This window comes from Bipolaris oryzae (assembly GCF_000523455.1).
Source record: "Bipolaris oryzae ATCC 44560 unplaced genomic scaffold scaffold_97, whole genome shotgun sequence".
Lineage (NCBI taxonomy): Eukaryota > Fungi > Ascomycota > Dothideomycetes > Pleosporales > Pleosporaceae > Bipolaris > Bipolaris oryzae.
The window spans coordinates 76,464-92,824 of NW_006911373.1; the positions used below are offsets into that span (position 1 = coordinate 76,464).

General features: G+C 49.9%; 2 protein-coding genes across 2 annotated transcripts; both read left to right on the forward strand.

Moving 5' to 3' along the window:
* Positions 1 to 313: 313 nt before the first annotated feature.
* COCMIDRAFT_6673 (uncharacterized protein) lies at positions 314 to 13,434 on the forward strand (the record flags this gene model as incomplete). Its single annotated transcript, XM_007691318.1, has 3 exons — positions 314 to 10,076; positions 10,104 to 12,931; positions 12,982 to 13,434. The coding sequence occupies 3 exons, from the start codon at positions 314 to 316 to the stop codon at positions 13,432 to 13,434; spliced, it is 13,044 nt and encodes a 4,347-aa protein (XP_007689508.1).
* Positions 13,435 to 14,859: 1,425 nt separating this feature from the next.
* Positions 14,860 to 15,788, forward strand: COCMIDRAFT_27649 (uncharacterized protein; the record flags this gene model as incomplete). The annotated part of the gene is made up of 5 exons (XM_007691325.1): positions 14,860 to 14,973; positions 15,031 to 15,093; positions 15,153 to 15,164; positions 15,222 to 15,233; positions 15,300 to 15,788. 5 exons carry the CDS (start codon positions 14,860 to 14,862, stop codon positions 15,786 to 15,788), a joined length of 690 nt encoding a protein of 229 aa, XP_007689515.1.
* Positions 15,789 to 16,361: the final 573 nt, after the last annotated feature.

Sequence of the window (16,361 nt, forward strand, 5' to 3'; positions counted from 1 at the left end):
ATGTTCTTGTGCTCCCACTGCCCGTGCCAGACATGGAGGGACGAATCAACGGGCGGGGTTGTGCGGCTGCAGGGGCGGCGGTGACACTAGGCAGGCAGGGTAAGCGTGTGACGACCGTGCGCGCGTACTTCGCGTACGCCTACTGTGAATTATCAGACCGACAACACATCATCACCACCACCCGGTCGCCTCCCCAAGCGCCCCTTTGCAACTAGCGATTGCCCCCTCCAAACCACTGTTCCCTCACTACCCCGCCCTCCGAGCCCGGAGCCACATGTCTTCCTAGCGACCGACACCCGACCAACACTTGACCATGGAGGGACCATTGAACCCAGGGGCCCCGAATGGCAATGGCAGCATACGCACTCCCAGTCCCTCACCGCCCTCGATAGATCCCCAGCTCATTGTAGACCACCTGGAAAAGGTGCTCGATGTCAGCCTGGGCGCCTCCAAGGAGGACCTGTATGCCCCCGGCAGTCTGCTGTCGTCGGCCAAACTCCCGGATACACTGCAACGATGCGCCCGCTTCGCCTCCGAGGGGCAATCGGTGCTGTATGTAGTTAAGGACCGGGCAGATGAGCCTCGTATCGATGGCTTGGAAAGCGCGAATAGCAAGTTCCCCTCTACTGCGGATGATGGAGCATCCACACTGACTGAAAATGCAGGCGCCACCCAACATTTTACCTACACCCTCTCGAGTGAGATTACCGCTTCTCCCACTTGTGCCGCCTTTGTTGTTATTTCCAAGCGACCGATACCCATAGACCCCGCGATACCCCTTAGCCAGCAGGTCCTTATTCAGACCCTGCCCGGCTTTATACTTTCTAATAATGCTTCTTCGCCCGACGGCACGCCCTACGAATTCCTTCGTTCGCTCATACAGTCGGCCGTCGAGCCCTACTTTGACACGTACACAAAGAGTCAGCGTGACTTGGCGGGAAAATACAGCAAGGGTGACAATGATGCGAGGACGGGTATTTCAGCAACAAGGAAGAAGATTGCAGAGTTGGCTGTGAGCTTGGGCAACCTTGAGCAGAATGTCGAGATTCCTGAACTGCTTCTGCCTCTGCATCCACTTATCCAGAGTGCTTTGGACGAGGCCAATCAGCGCGGTGTGAAGCCCTCTCCAGAGCTTATCCCCGCTGCCATTGTGCAGGACAGCAGTTTTCTCAACGGATTGCAGGCGACGGTCAATGGATGGATTAAGTCGATACAGACCATTACAAAGACTTCTCGCGACGTGTCGACCGGAACAGCTGCGCAGGAGATCAATTTCTGGATTTCCATGGAGTCAAGGCTGCACGATATCGAGACGCAGCTTGGAAGCCCTGGTGTCAGGCTCACGCTGGACGTGTTGAAAAATGCAAAGCGTTTCCAAGCAACTGTCAGTTTCAGCGCAGACACTGGTCTGAAGGAGAGTACGGATCTTGTGCAAAAGTACAACCAGCTTATGCGCGAATTCCCGCTCGATCAGCTACTGTCTTCAACTTCACTCCAGGCAGTTCAGGAAGCAATTCAATCCATCTTCAGCCATATGAACAAGAAACTCCGCATTTGCCCCTACCCTGTCCGTCGCGCCTTGCCCCTCGTAGAGGCGATTTCTGGTGATCTCGACAAACAATTGCATAATCTGCTCCATGGCAAGACGCTCATGCACATGGATTACCCCGAATTCCAGGCCATCATGGCGGTTGCTGAGAGCATCTGGCGCACTTGGGAGGAGAATGTCAAGGAGTTCACTAACGTTGCGCGTGAAGTGACGAGGCGAAGGAACGAGAAGTTTATTCCCATCAAGATTGCTGCGCGACACAAGGAGACGGAGGAGCGCATTCGTTACATTACTACTTTCCGCAAGAACCATGAGCAGCTCCAGCGAACCATTGTCAATGTCCTCGGAACCCAGTCGTCCTTGGCTGAGAGTGCACCAGCCAAGGAGGCGGTCATTATCGAAGAGATTGGTGACGTGGATGCTGTCAAGGAGGTCAAGGAAGCGTATGACGTTCTGAAAGATGTGGATGTTCTGGACGTGTCACCCGAGGGCACACGACTGTTTGAGCAAGCAGAGCAAAAGTACAACGAGCGTACGTCGCGTGTTGAAAACTCTATCATTGCCAGGCTGAGAGACCGCCTCGGTACCGCCAAGACGGCGAGTGAGATGTTCCGCGTCTTCTCCAAGTTCAACCCGCTGTTTGTGCGACCAAAGATTCGGGGTGCTATCTCCGAGTACCAAACGCAGCTTATCGAGAATGTCAAACAAGACATCTTGGCCCTTCATGAGCGCTTCAAGCGACAGTACGGCAACTCCGAAGCTCATGCCATGGCACAGCTTCGCGATTTCCCTCCTGTATCTGGTGCCGTCATCTGGGCCCGTCAGATTGAAACCCAACTGGAGACTTATATGGGAAAGGTCGAAGACATCCTCGGCAAAGACTGGGCGCTCCATGCGGAAGGTCAAAAGCTTCAAGCTGAAAGTAGTATGTTCAAGAAGAAGCTCGACACCAGGCCCATCTTTGAGTCGTGGCTCCAGGAGGTCGCGAGGAGAAAGCTGTCCATCTCTGGACGACTTTTTCTTGTCAACAGAAATCGTGCTGCTGGTAACATCCTTGAGCTGAATGTCAACTTTGATGCGCAAGTCATTGCGCTTTTCAAGGAGGTTCGCAACCTGACATGGCGTGGTTATCAGGTCCCACACGGCATCAACAACATCTCGAAGGAGGCGAAGCGTGTCTACCCTTACGCAGTCAGCCTTATGGAGAGTGTCCGTACATACACTCAGACTGTGCGTTCAATCACCGAGATGGGCAGTGTTGCTCTGCTCCTTAACAATTATGTAAACGATGTTCAAGCACTTGTTGGCAAGGGTGTACCGCTCAAGTGGGAGTCATTTGTTCATGCCTATGACCTCCATGTTCGACAGTCTGGTTTCCCTGTTGGTGGTGGTAGCGTCCGCAGCGAGAGCAAGCACGTCCAGTTTGTTCGCGACTTCGCTGCAGCGACATCCCTACTTCAGCTGAAGGTTGCCACTTTGGTAAACATCAATGCTGCAGTTGAGAAGGCATTGAAGGATCTGGAAACATGCTCGTACACCAAGGATGCGTTCCAACAAAACCTCGAAACCATTCAAAAGTCTATTGATCAGCTTAACCTCGAGAATTACGCCAACCTTGCTTCTTGGGTCTCGGACATGAACGCCCGCATCGAGTCTATCTTACTAATCCGACTCAGCAGGGCTATTGCTTTGTGGATTGAGATCTTCAACAACATTGATGAAGAAAATCAAGACCGCCGTCCAGTCAGCGAGCCTGCGTCTACCGAGATCCCAGAGGTGAAGCCGACCTTGGCTCGGTTGACGCTCGAGATTACCATGCGGAATCAGGTCATCTACCTCAGCCCTCCTGTGGAGTACGCTCGAGCAAGTTGGCTTGAGCAGCTTCAGCAATGGCTCGCCATTGTTTGCACCCTCCAGAAGATCAAGGCCTCGCGATATGAAATCAGACTTGAAGCAACCAACGATACTTCCGTCAATCAATTCTCCGACCTACCAAGCCGATGTACCGACTCACTTATTGAGGTTTATGGTGCTGTGGAGGGAAAGCTCCGCGACATTTCCTCTTACGTCGATGAGTGGCTCCAGTTCCAATCCCTATGGGATCTGCAGTCCGACCACGTCTATGATATCCTTGGTGAGGATCTTTCCCGATGGTTGCAACTTCTCCAGGAGATTCGCAAGACTCGTGCCACCTTCGACAACTCGGACATCAGTCGCCAATTTGGCTATGTCACAGTCGACTACGAGCAAGTGCAGGTCAAGGTCAATGCCAAGTATGATCAGTGGCAACAAGAGATCCTTACCAAGTTTGCTAGCAGGCTCGGTCAGCGCATGACTGACGTATATGTGCAAATTGAGAAGGCTCGCAAGGACCTTGAGATGCAGACACTCGAGGCGTCCTCAACTGCTCAGGCTGTCTCCTTCATTACCACTGTTCAGCAGTGCAAGAGAAAGGTTATGGAATGGGAACCAGAGATTTCTACGTTCCGTCAGGGTCAAGCCACGTTAGCTCGTCAGCGCTACCAATTCCCATCTGACTGGCTGCAGATGGAGCAAATCGACCACGAATGGCAGACACTGAATGAGGTCTTGGAGAGGAAAAACAAGATCGCGAATGACCAAGCTGACGCATTGAAAGCTAAGATCGCTGCGGAAGACAAGGTCGTCAACCAGAAGATCATTGATATCACAGGAGAGTGGGCTGAGGAGAAGCCTGTGGCTGGAAATCTTGCACCTGCAGATGCTTCAGCCATTTTGGCTAAATTCGATCAGAAGCTCAGCCAACTTCAGAATGAGTCTACTAATATCTCAAAAGCCAAGGAGGCTCTTAGCTTGCCACCTTCTCCAGAGAATGCACTTGAGACTCTATTGGAAGAAGTGCAAGATTTCAAGTCGGTCTGGTCTGCACTTGGCACGATCTGGGCCAGCATTGATGATCTTCGTGAGGTCTTGTGGACTAGCATCCAGCCTCGTAAACTGCGACAAAACCTCGACAACCTACTCAAGATGACTAAAGATATGCCCAGCCGCATGCGACAATACCAGGCTTTCGAGTACGTTCAGACGACCCTCAAGCAGCTGCTCAAGGAGAACGCTATCCTAGCAGAATTGCGCTCCGACGCTGTGAAGGAACGCCACTGGACGAGGATCTTCAAGAACCTGAGGCCGCACAAGCGATACTCTGCTATTTCCATGACTCTCGGTGATGTGTGGGATCTCAAGCTTGGCCCTAGCGAGAAGATTATTCGCGATGTCATCACTCAAGCTGCAGGTGAAATGGCGCTTGAAGAGTTCTTGAAGCAGGTCCGTGAGACCTGGCAAAACTACGCTTTGGAACTTGTCAACTACCAGAACAAGTGCCGTCTCATCAGGGGTTGGGACGACTTGTTTGCGAAGTGCAGTGAGAACCTCAACTCCCTCCAGGCTATGCGCCATTCACCGTACTACAAAGAGTTTGAGGAAGAGGCGTCGTCTTGGGAAGACAAGCTCAACCGTGTGCACGTCCTTTTCGATGTCTGGATTGATGTACAGCGTCAATGGGTTTACCTTGAGGGCGTGTTCACAGGCAACGCTGATATCAAGCACCTTCTCCCCATGGAATCAGCTCGTTTCCAAAACATCAACTCTGAGTTCTTGTCCGTTATGAAGAAGGTTTCGCGCCAGCCCTTTGTACTCGAGGTTCTCAACATCTCGGGAGTCCAAAAGTCGCTTGAGCGCCTCGCTGAGCTTCTTAACAAGATCCAAAAGGCGCTTGGAGAGTACCTGGAGCGCGAGCGTGTTTCGTTCCCTCGCTTCTACTTTGTTGGTGACGAAGATTTGCTGGAGATTATCGGTAACAGCAACGACGTTCTGCGCATCGCTAAACACCTGCGGAAGATGTTTGCTGGTATCTCTGGACTTATCACTGACGAGGATGGCGTCATTCAAGGGTTCACTTCTAAGGAGGGAGAGGAGGTCCAACTTCGCAAGGAAATCTCGCTCGTCAAAACACCCAGGATCAATGAATGGCTCGGTGCTCTCGAGGCCAACATGAAGACCACTCTCGCCGAGCTTACATATGAGGCCTACGAAGAGTTTGCTCAACTCGCCGAGCCTGATACAATAGATCCGGACGCTTTTACGGAGTACATTTCCAAGTACCCTGCTCAAGTTGTCGTTCTGGGAACGCAGATTGCCTGGACTCATGCTGTGGAGAGGTCGCTCGCTGAAGAGGGGGCTACCTTGCCCAAGCTTTACGAGAAGCAAGTCAACGTTCTGAAGCTGCTCGCTACCGCTGTCTTGGGCGACCTTGAACCCATTCAGCGCCGCAAGTGCGAGGATCTTATCACCGAGTTTGTCCATCAGCGCGATGTCATTCATAGGCTTGACAAGGTTGGCGCACGCTCACCAACGCATCACATGTGGCTACTTTGTATGCGATATGTATACGAGCCTGGCAATGATCTGCTCCAACGACTGAGGATTAAGATGGCAAACGCTGTTCTCGACTACGGTTTCGAATACTTGGGTGTCGCTGATCGCCTTGTGCGCACGCCTCTTACCGACCGCTGTTTCCTTACTCTTACTCAAGCGCTTTGTCAACGACTTGGTGGCTCTCCCTATGGTCCAGCTGGTACCGGTAAGACTGAATCAGTCAAGGCTCTTGGTGTGCAGCTTGGACGATTTACTCTAGTCTTCTGCTGTGATGACACATTCGATTTCCAGGCCATGGGTCGTATCTTCCTTGGTATTTGCCAGGTTGGTGCTTGGGGATGTTTCGACGAGTTCAACCGTCTGGAAGAGCGTATTCTCTCAGCCGTGTCTCAACAAATTCAGAACATTCAACTCGGTCTCAAGAAGGGTGCCGAGGATGAAAAGTCACAGATTGAACTCATTGGCCGCCAGCTGAAGGTCAATGGTAACACTGGAGTTTTCATTACCATGAATCCTGGCTATGCGGGTCGTTCCAACTTGCCCGACAATCTCAAGAAGCTTTTCCGAAGCGTTGCCATGTCCAAGCCTGACAAGGAGCTTATTGCTGAAGTTATGCTGTACTCCCAGGGTTTCTCCCAAGCCAAGGAGCTGTCGAAACAAGTTGTACCATTCTTCGACAGGTGTTCGTCAGGACTTTCCAAGCAGGCTCACTATGATTTTGGTCTCCGTGCGCTCAAGAGTGTGCTTGTCAGCTCTGGTGGGCTGAAGCGTGCTCGCCTCGCTCATCAACAAGATACTACAACACTGGATGAAGAAGGCATGGAGCCCCAGATTATCATTCAGAGTTTGCGCGAGACCATTGCACCAAAGCTCATCCGTTCTGATGTCGAGCTTTTGATGGCGATCCAGGAAGAGTCATTCCCTGGTGTTCAGTACATTCCTGCTCCTCTCGACAAGCTGACTGAAGCGATCCACAAGTGCGCTGCCGAGTCCAAGCTTGTTGTCAGTGACGCATGGATGACAAAGATTGTCCAATTGTACCAGATCCAGAAATTGCATCACGGTGTCATGATGGTCGGATCTTCCGGTTCTGGAAAGTCTGCAGCTTGGAGGACACTTCTCTCCGCTCTGCAGGCTGTAGAGGGCGTTGAGGGTGTCTGCCACGTTATTGACCCCAAGGTCATGTCCAAGGAGCAGCTTTATGGAACGCTCGACAGTACCACGCGTGAGTGGACAGACGGTCTTTTCACTAGCATTCTCCGCAAGATCGTAGACAACCTTCGTGGTGAAGACAGCAAGCGTCACTGGATCGTATTCGACGGTGATGTTGACCCAGAATGGGTTGAGAACTTGAACTCCGTGCTCGATGACAACAAGCTTCTCACGCTGCCGAACGGAGAACGTCTAAACCTTCCGTCCAATGTCCGCATCATGTTCGAAGTCGAGACTCTCAAGTACGCTACGCTTGCTACAGTCTCTCGTTGCGGTATGGTCTGGTTCAGTGACGACACTGTCGAGGTAGACATGATGATCAAGAACTACATTGAGCATCTCAAGACTGTGCCGTTTGAGGATATCGAGGATGACTCGGTTGCGCCTGGACAGATGTCGCAGAAGACTCTTACCACACAAGGAGTCATCGCCGACTTCCTACACATCAAGCTTACTCAAGACCGCTTCATTGAAAAGGCTCTCAGTATGGCCAGGAAATTCAAGCACATCATGGAGTACACTGACATCCGTGCACTCAACACGCTGTTCTCGTTACTCAACAAGGCTTGCCGCAATGTGCTTGAGTACAATGTGCAGCACCCAGACTTCTCTCTTGAAGACGACAAGATGGAGACATATCTCGCCAAGAAGCTGCTTGTCGCTCTGGTCTGGGCATTGGTTGGTGACTGTCCTCTCAGGGAGCGTAAAGAGTTCGGTGACCTTATCGCTGGTCTTACCGATGTCGAGCTTCCTACTCTTAACGAGACCACTTCGCTCATCGACTATGATGTCAAGCCTGACAGACCCGAGTGGGACACATGGCAGAGCCAGGTACCCAACGTCGAAGTCAACACTCACTCTGTTACTCAGACGGATGTGGTTATTCCTACCCTTGATACTGTTCGTCACGAGGATGTTCTTTACTCCTGGCTCGCAGAACACAAGCCATTGCTGCTTTGTGGTCCTCCAGGTTCCGGAAAGACTATGACCTTATTCAGTGCACTCCGCAAGCTCCCCAATATGCAGGTCGTGGGTCTCAACTTCTCCAGTGCGACCACACCAGATCTCCTTATCAAGACGTTCGAGCAGTACTGCGAGTACAAGAAGACTCTCAATGGTGTTCAGCTTACTCCTACCCAAGTTGGTCGTTGGCTGGTCATTTTCTGCGACGAGATCAACTTGCCTGCGCCAGATAAGTATGGTACGCAGCGAGCTATTTCTTTCCTCCGGCAGCTTGTTGAGCACAATGGTTTCTGGAGGACTTCAGACAAGACCTGGGTTACTCTTGATCGCATCCAATTCGTCGGTGCTTGTAACCCTCCAACCGACGCTGGTCGTACGCCCATGGGTCTCCGCTTCCTGCGCCACGCTCCCCTCATCATGGTTGATTATCCAGGAGAGCAGTCACTTCTTCAAATTTACGGTACCTTCAACACTGCGGTGCTTAAGATCATTCCCACACTGCGTGGTTATGCCGACGCCCTCACTAAGGCAATGGTTCAGCTCTATAGCGAGTCTCAAAAGCGCTTTACGCCCGATATCCAACCTCATTATGTTTACTCACCTCGTGAGCTTACTCGATGGGTTCGTGGTATCTATGAGGCACTTCGACCACTCGAGACTCTCCCTGTAGAGGGCCTTGTTAGGATCTGGGCACACGAAGCCTTGCGCTTGTTCCAGGATCGTCTTATCGCAGAAGAAGAGAGGAAATGGACTGAAGAGTGTGTCCACCGCGTTGCTACCGAGCATTTCCCCACAATCGACGAGGAGAAGGCTCTCGGAGGCCCCATTCTGTTCTCCAACTGGCTTTCTAAGAACTACGTGCCAGTTGAGCGTGAACAACTCCGTGAGTTTGTCAAGGCCCGATTGCGTACTTTCTGTGAGGAAGAAGTCGATGTTCCTCTCATTCTCTTCAACGATGTGCTTGAGCACGTACTACGCATTGATCGTGTTTTCCGTCAACCACAGGGTCATCTTATCCTTATCGGTGTTAGTGGATCTGGTAAGACCACTCTATCACGTTTCGTCGCCTGGATGAACGGTCTGAGTGTCTACCAGATCAAGGTTCACGGCAAATACTCTGGCGATGATTTCGACGAAGATTTGCGTACTGTGCTCCGACGCTGCGGTTGCAAGGGCGAGAAGATTTGCTTCATCATGGACGAAGCTAATGTCCTTGACTCTGGTTTCCTCGAACGCATGAATACACTTCTTGCCAACGCCGAGGTTCCTGGTTTGTTTGAGGGTGATGAGTACGCCTCTTTGCTTACCGCCATTAAGGAAGGTGCCCAGCGCCAGGGTATCATTCTCGACTCTCAGGACGAATTGTACAAATGGTTCACGGAGCAGATTGTCAAGAACCTCCACGTTGTTTTCACCATGAACCCTCCAGAAGGAAGTCTGTCTTCAAAGGCTGCAACGAGTCCTGCGCTTTTCAACCGTTGCGTGCTCAACTGGTTCGGAGACTGGTCCGATCAAGCACTCTACCAGGTTGGCTCCGAACTCACACAGTCTGTTGACTTGGATCGCACAAACTACACCGCTCCGGATAGTATCCCTGTTGCCTACCGCGGACTTACTCTACCACCATCTCACAGGGAGAGTGTGGTTAATGCCATGGTCGCTGTACACCACTCGCTCCGAAGCAAGAACGCGAAGTTGCAGAAGACGCAAAATCGCAAGATGTATCTCACACCACGACACTTCCTAGACTTCGTCGCTCAATACGTCAAGCTGTACAACGAGAAGCGTGAAGATCTAGAAGAACAACAACGTCATCTTAACGTCGGTCTAGAGAAACTTCGCGAGACATTTGACAAGGTCAAGGAACTCCGAGCAAGCCTGGCAGAGAAACAAACGCAATTGACCAAGAAGGATGCTGAAGCAAACGAGAAGCTGCAGCGTATGATTGCTGACCAAAACGAAGCAGAGCAAAAGAAGGCAGGGTCGATCAAGATGCAAGCTAGACTTGCCAAGGACAAGGAGGAGATTCAAAAGCGACAAGAGGTGGTCAATACTGATTTGGCGGCAGCTGAACCCGCTGTCATTGAGGCGCAGAAGAGTGTGCAGAACATCAAGCGCCAGCATCTTACCGAAGTCAGATCCATGCAGAACCCTCCCGCTGGTGTCAAGCTTGCGCTTGAAGCTGTGTGCACGATTCTTGGCCACAAGCCCGACAGCTGGAAGACCATTGTCTCCATTGTCAGGCGCGACGATTTTATCGCCAGTATCGTGACATTCGACAACGAGAGGCAGATGACTGCTGCACACCGGAGGAAGATGCAGAACGAGTACTTATCCAAGGAGGAGTTTACATTCGAGAAAGTTAACCGCGCTTCCAAGGCTTGCGGTCCCCTCGTGCAATGGGTATCCGCGCAAGTTACCTACTCCGACATTCTCGACCGTGTCGGACCCCTACGTGCTGAGGTCGACAACTTGCAGGTTGAACTACAGAAGACGGAAGAGGGCGCCAAAGAGACCCAAATCCTTATCCAAAACCTCGAGGAGAGTATCGGACGTTACAAGACCGAGTATGCAGCCTTGATCAGCGAAACACAAGCCATCAAGACCGAAATGTCGACTGTCCAGTTCAAGGTTGACCGCAGTGTGCGACTTCTTGACAGTTTGTCATCTGAGCGTACTCGATGGGAGGAGAGCAGCAAGTCGTTCGATTCTCAAATCGATACCATTGTTGGTGACGTTTTGGTTGCCGCGGCTTTCATCGCATATGCTGGTTACTACGACCAGCAATACCGAAAGGCGCTTACCGAGGACTGGTATGATCATCTGAAGCAGTCTGGCATCAGCTTCAAGCCAACAAATCCATTCACGGAATATCTATCTACAGCTGATGATCGACTCAATTGGCAACACAACGGTTTACCTGTTGATGACCTTTGCACTGAGAACGCCATCGTCCTGCAGCGTTTCAACCGTTACCCACTTATCATCGATCCGTCTGGCAGGACTACCGAGTTCTTGCAGAACGAATGCAAGGAGCGCCGCCTCACGGTCACCAGCTTCTTGGATGATTCGTTCACCAAGCAGCTCGAGAGTTCTCTGCGTTTCGGTAACCCTATCTTGATTCAAGATGCCGAACATCTGGACCCTATCCTCAACCATGTTCTCAACAAGGAGTATCAGAAGACTGGAGGTCGTGTCCTCATCCAACTTGGCAAGCAAGAGATTGACTTTTCGCCGTCTTTCCGCTTATACTTGTCTACTCGCGATCCTTCTGCCAACTTCGCTCCCGATATTTGCAGTCGTACCACCTTTGTCAACTTTACAGTCACGCAGAGCAGCTTGCAAACCCAGACCCTTAACGAGGTTCTCAAGTCTGAGAGGCCTGATGTCGATGAGCGACGCTCGAATCTCATCAAGATGCAGGGAGAGTTCGCAGTCCACCTTCGTCAACTCGAAAAGCGCTTGTTGCAGGCTCTCAATGAGTCGCGCGGTAACATTCTCGACGACGACCGCGTCATCGAAACTCTCGAGACACTCAAGAAGGAAGCCAAGGAGATTTCTGAGAAGGTCTCCGAGACCGCCGGCGTTATGACTGAGGTTGAGAATATTACAAAGGAGTACACTGTTGTTGCTCGTTCTTGCTCGGCAATCTTTGCTGTGCTAGAGCAACTTCACCACCTCAATCACTTCTACCAGTTCTCACTTCAGTACTTTACACAGATCTTCGAGGCGGTGTTGCGCAAGATTCGCAACTCTTCCATCACTGGACATGCAGCCCGAATTGAGCAGATCGTTACTGAGCTCTTTGTTGATGCTTACCGTCGTACTTCTCTGTCTTTGCTCCAGAAAGACCGTGTTACGTTCGCCATGTTGCTTGTACAAGCAGCACCCTACAAGATGGACAAGACGCACATTGACCAGGTTCTCGACCCCGATCTTAAGGGCATTGATGTGTCGACCGAAATAGACCGCAAAGCAGAGGCCATGGAGCGTGCAAGCAAGATTCCGATTTTCAAGGATGTGCTCGAGAAGATTGACGAGAGCGCGTGGGATGCATTCCTCAACGAAGAAATGGGAGAGCGACATGTGCCGCAGGCTTGGCCGGAAGATCTTACCAAGTTCGACCAGCTCCTGCGAGCTCTCATTCTCGTCAAGCTGTTCCGTGTTGACCGCTTTGTTCCCGCTGTGGAGCGATTTGTCACTGAGGTCTTTGGCAAGGGTATTCTCGATGCCAGCGGTGACTTGGGTGATATTGTCAAGCAAGTCAACGCCGTCACCCCAGTTGCTCTCAGCTCCAGTCCTGGCTTCGACGCCAGTTACAAGGTCGACAACCTTGTCGAAAGAGAGCAAGTCAGCTGCTCCAATATTGCAATGGGTTCCAACGAAGGTGCCGCCGCAGCAGATAAGGCTATCGCCAATGCCGCTACTACCGGTAACTGGGTACTTGTCAAGAACGTCCATCTCACACCTCAGTGGCTACAATCGCTCGAGAAGCGTCTTGAGGCACTCAAGCCCAACCCTGACTTCCGTCTCTTCCTTTCCATGGAGTCTAGTCCGAAGATTCCCGTCAACTTGCTCCGAGCGTCGCGTGTTCTGTCATACGAGCAGCCCGCTGGTGTGCGCGCCAACATGAAGGATTCCTTGTCATCCTTGGCAGAGAAGGCAATCAAGCCACCTGTGGAGAAGGCCCGTGTCTATCTCCTATTGTCTTTCTTGCATGCGGTTATCCAAGAGCGTCTGCGATATGCACCCACGTTGGGATGGAAGGGCTTCTGGGAATTCAACGACAGCGATGTAAGTGCCTTTGTATATTCTCTTGCAATATGTATACTAACCATATCCAGTACGAATGCTGCAGCTTCATCATCGACACCTGGATCGACACCGTTGCCCAAGGCCGTTCCAACATTGCCCCAACCAAGATCCCATGGGAGATGCTGCGCTATCTCATCACGGAAATGTACGGTGGCAAGATCGACAACACGGAGGATTGGCACATCCTCTCATCTCTTGTCGACTCGTGCATGACTCCCGCGGCGTTTGAGGACAACTTCAAGATTGTCAAGGAGACGGAGCACAGTGAGGGTCTTGAGCTACCTACCTCGACTAGCTGGAAGGACTTCATGGGCTGGGTCAATGATCTGCCTGAGCGCGAGCCACCGACATACTTGGGTCTCCCGGCTAATGCGGAGAAGTTGCTGCTTGTGGGCCAGGCGAATGATATGGTGGGTGGATTGAAGAAGGTGGTGGAGATGTTGGATGAGGGTGAGCAGATTATGGCTGAGGCAGAGTCGTAGATATAGTGATAGTGATGAGGCTCTTTACTTGATTATGAGAGTGCTTTGAAATGTGGATTGGGATGATACGGAGGGAATGCCTTTATTTTGTTTTCAAACGGCGTATTAGGCGCGAGTAATGCATCAGCTCTTGTATTTACGTTTATTACTTGATTTCTTTTCTATCTATTTGCTATATAGCGTATTAGATCAATCATCTTACAACCTTTTCTTAAACAAACGTACATCAGAAGGCCGGAGCTAATAAAAACGAATAGTGCTTGGACATCTAAGCTAGCATTGGCTTACCCCGACCGCCTCGCACCAGATTATAAAAGATTATTGTGAGTGAAAGACAGAAAAGAAGATGCTCTCCAGCGGGGAATTAAACCTAGAGTGAATGTTAGTAAGAGAACATCTAATAAGATAAGTAGGAAGTACTTACCCCAGTCTCCCTCAATCTGTTAATTGCTGCTTGACAAGCGGAGATACTAACCACTACATTACTGTGCCGTCTGCCATAACATCTGCTGAATTTCCCGTTCTAGGTTACGAATGCGTGAACTTTTCTACTCTTGAGTATAACGATCTACTGTGTAAAGCCGGGTTTTTGTTTTTGGGTATAGCGACCTTATTGTAGTAGCTAAGATTTGTATCTTTCTGAGCGCTCGCTTAGAGTAAAACATACAATGTCCTATGCTACACGCCTATCTAGCACTAAGCATACCTATACTCAGCTTTCAGTAACTCTAAACCTACCTCAATCCATACTAAATACCTTTTACCCATTTGCTAAACTACCCGTTCTGGACATTCGCCCGTCCCGGACATCATATGGTGGTTATCGCCCCGCGATGATTATTCCCCTCCAACGTGGACAGGTGTTGAGCCCCCAACCACTTGTCCTTGTGCAGGGAAGTAATGCTTCTTGTTAATCGCCATAACACACCGCGCTATACAGGATCAAGGTAAGCCATTTCGCACCAAAGTTTGGTAGTCTTGGCAAGGGTTTGGCAAAAGCGATCCGTCAACCTATAAGGTACATCACCAACCATGCTCAGGAGCAGACGATATTTACAGCTCCTACGCTACCACATATCTGCGATCGGCTACCATAAATACGTACTGACTGCACGTGTGTCTTACTCCCGAGCTACTGAATCATACACGAATTGTCTTCAGCATTTAGCACTTTGATGGGAAAAAGCAATTAAAGTCACATCCTCAACATCTCAACAACTAGGCTACAAACAAACACCTTAACAATCACAATGTCTTTGAAAACTAAAAATAGGGGTTCAACATTTCGACACCAAGCTAATCTAATAATTACTTCTCCCTACCCTTTTCACTATATATTTATATTGTGTATGGCACCTACCTAGCATACATCCTACTCATTGAAAAGATCTGTATTCCTCATTGAGCGTCACGTAACTCTGCAATATGAAGTTGTTCACCATCGCCAGCACTCTTATGGTTTCCTTAGCCAATGCTGCTCCACACCCTGAGCGTGGCCTCACACAGGGCACTAAACTTATAGCTCGGCAATGCTCTGCAGTGAGAAACCTGTAATCTATCCACAACAAATGAAGACAGACTTATGTTTTCCTGTAGGGCAAGGCCACCTGTTTTTATGACAGTGACTGTTGTTCTGAAATTTGCCAAGCTATACCTGTTGTAAGCTTTACTTTATACTACATGCATTAGCTAATCTTGAAACAACTGATGTGAAACAGGGTCCGGTTGGTGTAAGTACAGCACATTGCAATGTATTTAATATTAATCAAAATTAATGTACGCTGTAGGTTGTACGCTACGTGAGTTGATAGACGGCTTAAATCATACAACGACTGGAGCCTAATTATAGTAGTGCGCTGATGAAGACAAGGAGAAGCAAGAAGCAAGAGAAGCAGGAGAAGCTAGAAAAGCAGGAGAAGCTGGAAAAGCTGGAAAAGCTAGAAAAGCAGGAGAAGGAGAAGCTAGAGAAGTTAGAAAAACTAGAAAAACTAGAGAAGCAAGAGAAGCTGGAAAAGGAGAAGCTAGAGAAGCAAGAGAAGCTGGAGAAACAAGAGAAGCTGGAGAAACAAGAGAAGCTGGAGAAACAAGAGAAGCTGGAGAAACAAGAGAATCAGGAAAAGGAAAAGCAGGAGAAGCTCGAGAAGTTGGAGAAGCTAGAGAAGCAAGAAAAGCAAGAGAAGCAGGAGAAGCAGGAGAAGGAGAAGCTAGAGAAGCTGGAAAAACTAGAAAAACTAGAGAAACAAGAGAAGCAGGAAAAGGAGAAGCTGGAGAGATTAGAGAGACTGGAGAGACTAGAGAGACTGGAAAAGCAAGAGAATCAAGAGAAGCATCAGAGGCAGAGGAAGCATAATTAGAAAAGTAAGTGTAGACCTAGGCTAGTGTTAAAAGCAGTCTTGTGTCTAAAACTAATCCTCACTTAGGGTTTGATCCAACAGGACATGATCCGTTAGCATGTTCTGAGGCCTTGGTTATTTCTTTGTCATTACTACCCTAGACTTTCGTTGTGCTCGGACTTATGTATCTTTATGCAATAGAATGGTGATGTTGAAAATACCAGCCCTTCTTTCTAGTGATTCAAAAGAACGTATTTCTAGGTATGGGCCTACGGTGGATTAAGGTTACGGCTGCGCACTATGGTTGAGTTAAAAAGAACTGAGGGCAAAAAACAAGGATCTCTCGAGCGGGGAATTGGATTGAATCCCGGTCTCCCGCGATCTGTTAATTGCTTGACAAGCGGAAATACTAACCACTATGTCACTATATCGTCTGCCATTGTATCCGTTAAATTTACTGTTTTGGGTGACAGATATCCGTTAATGCTTCTACTTTCGGTCACGGAAACCTAAGGGCAGGTTTCTGTTCTTAGGTATACTAACTTTTAAGATTGCTGGTGTTTCAACCTCTTGTATACTCTGCTTTAGTATATT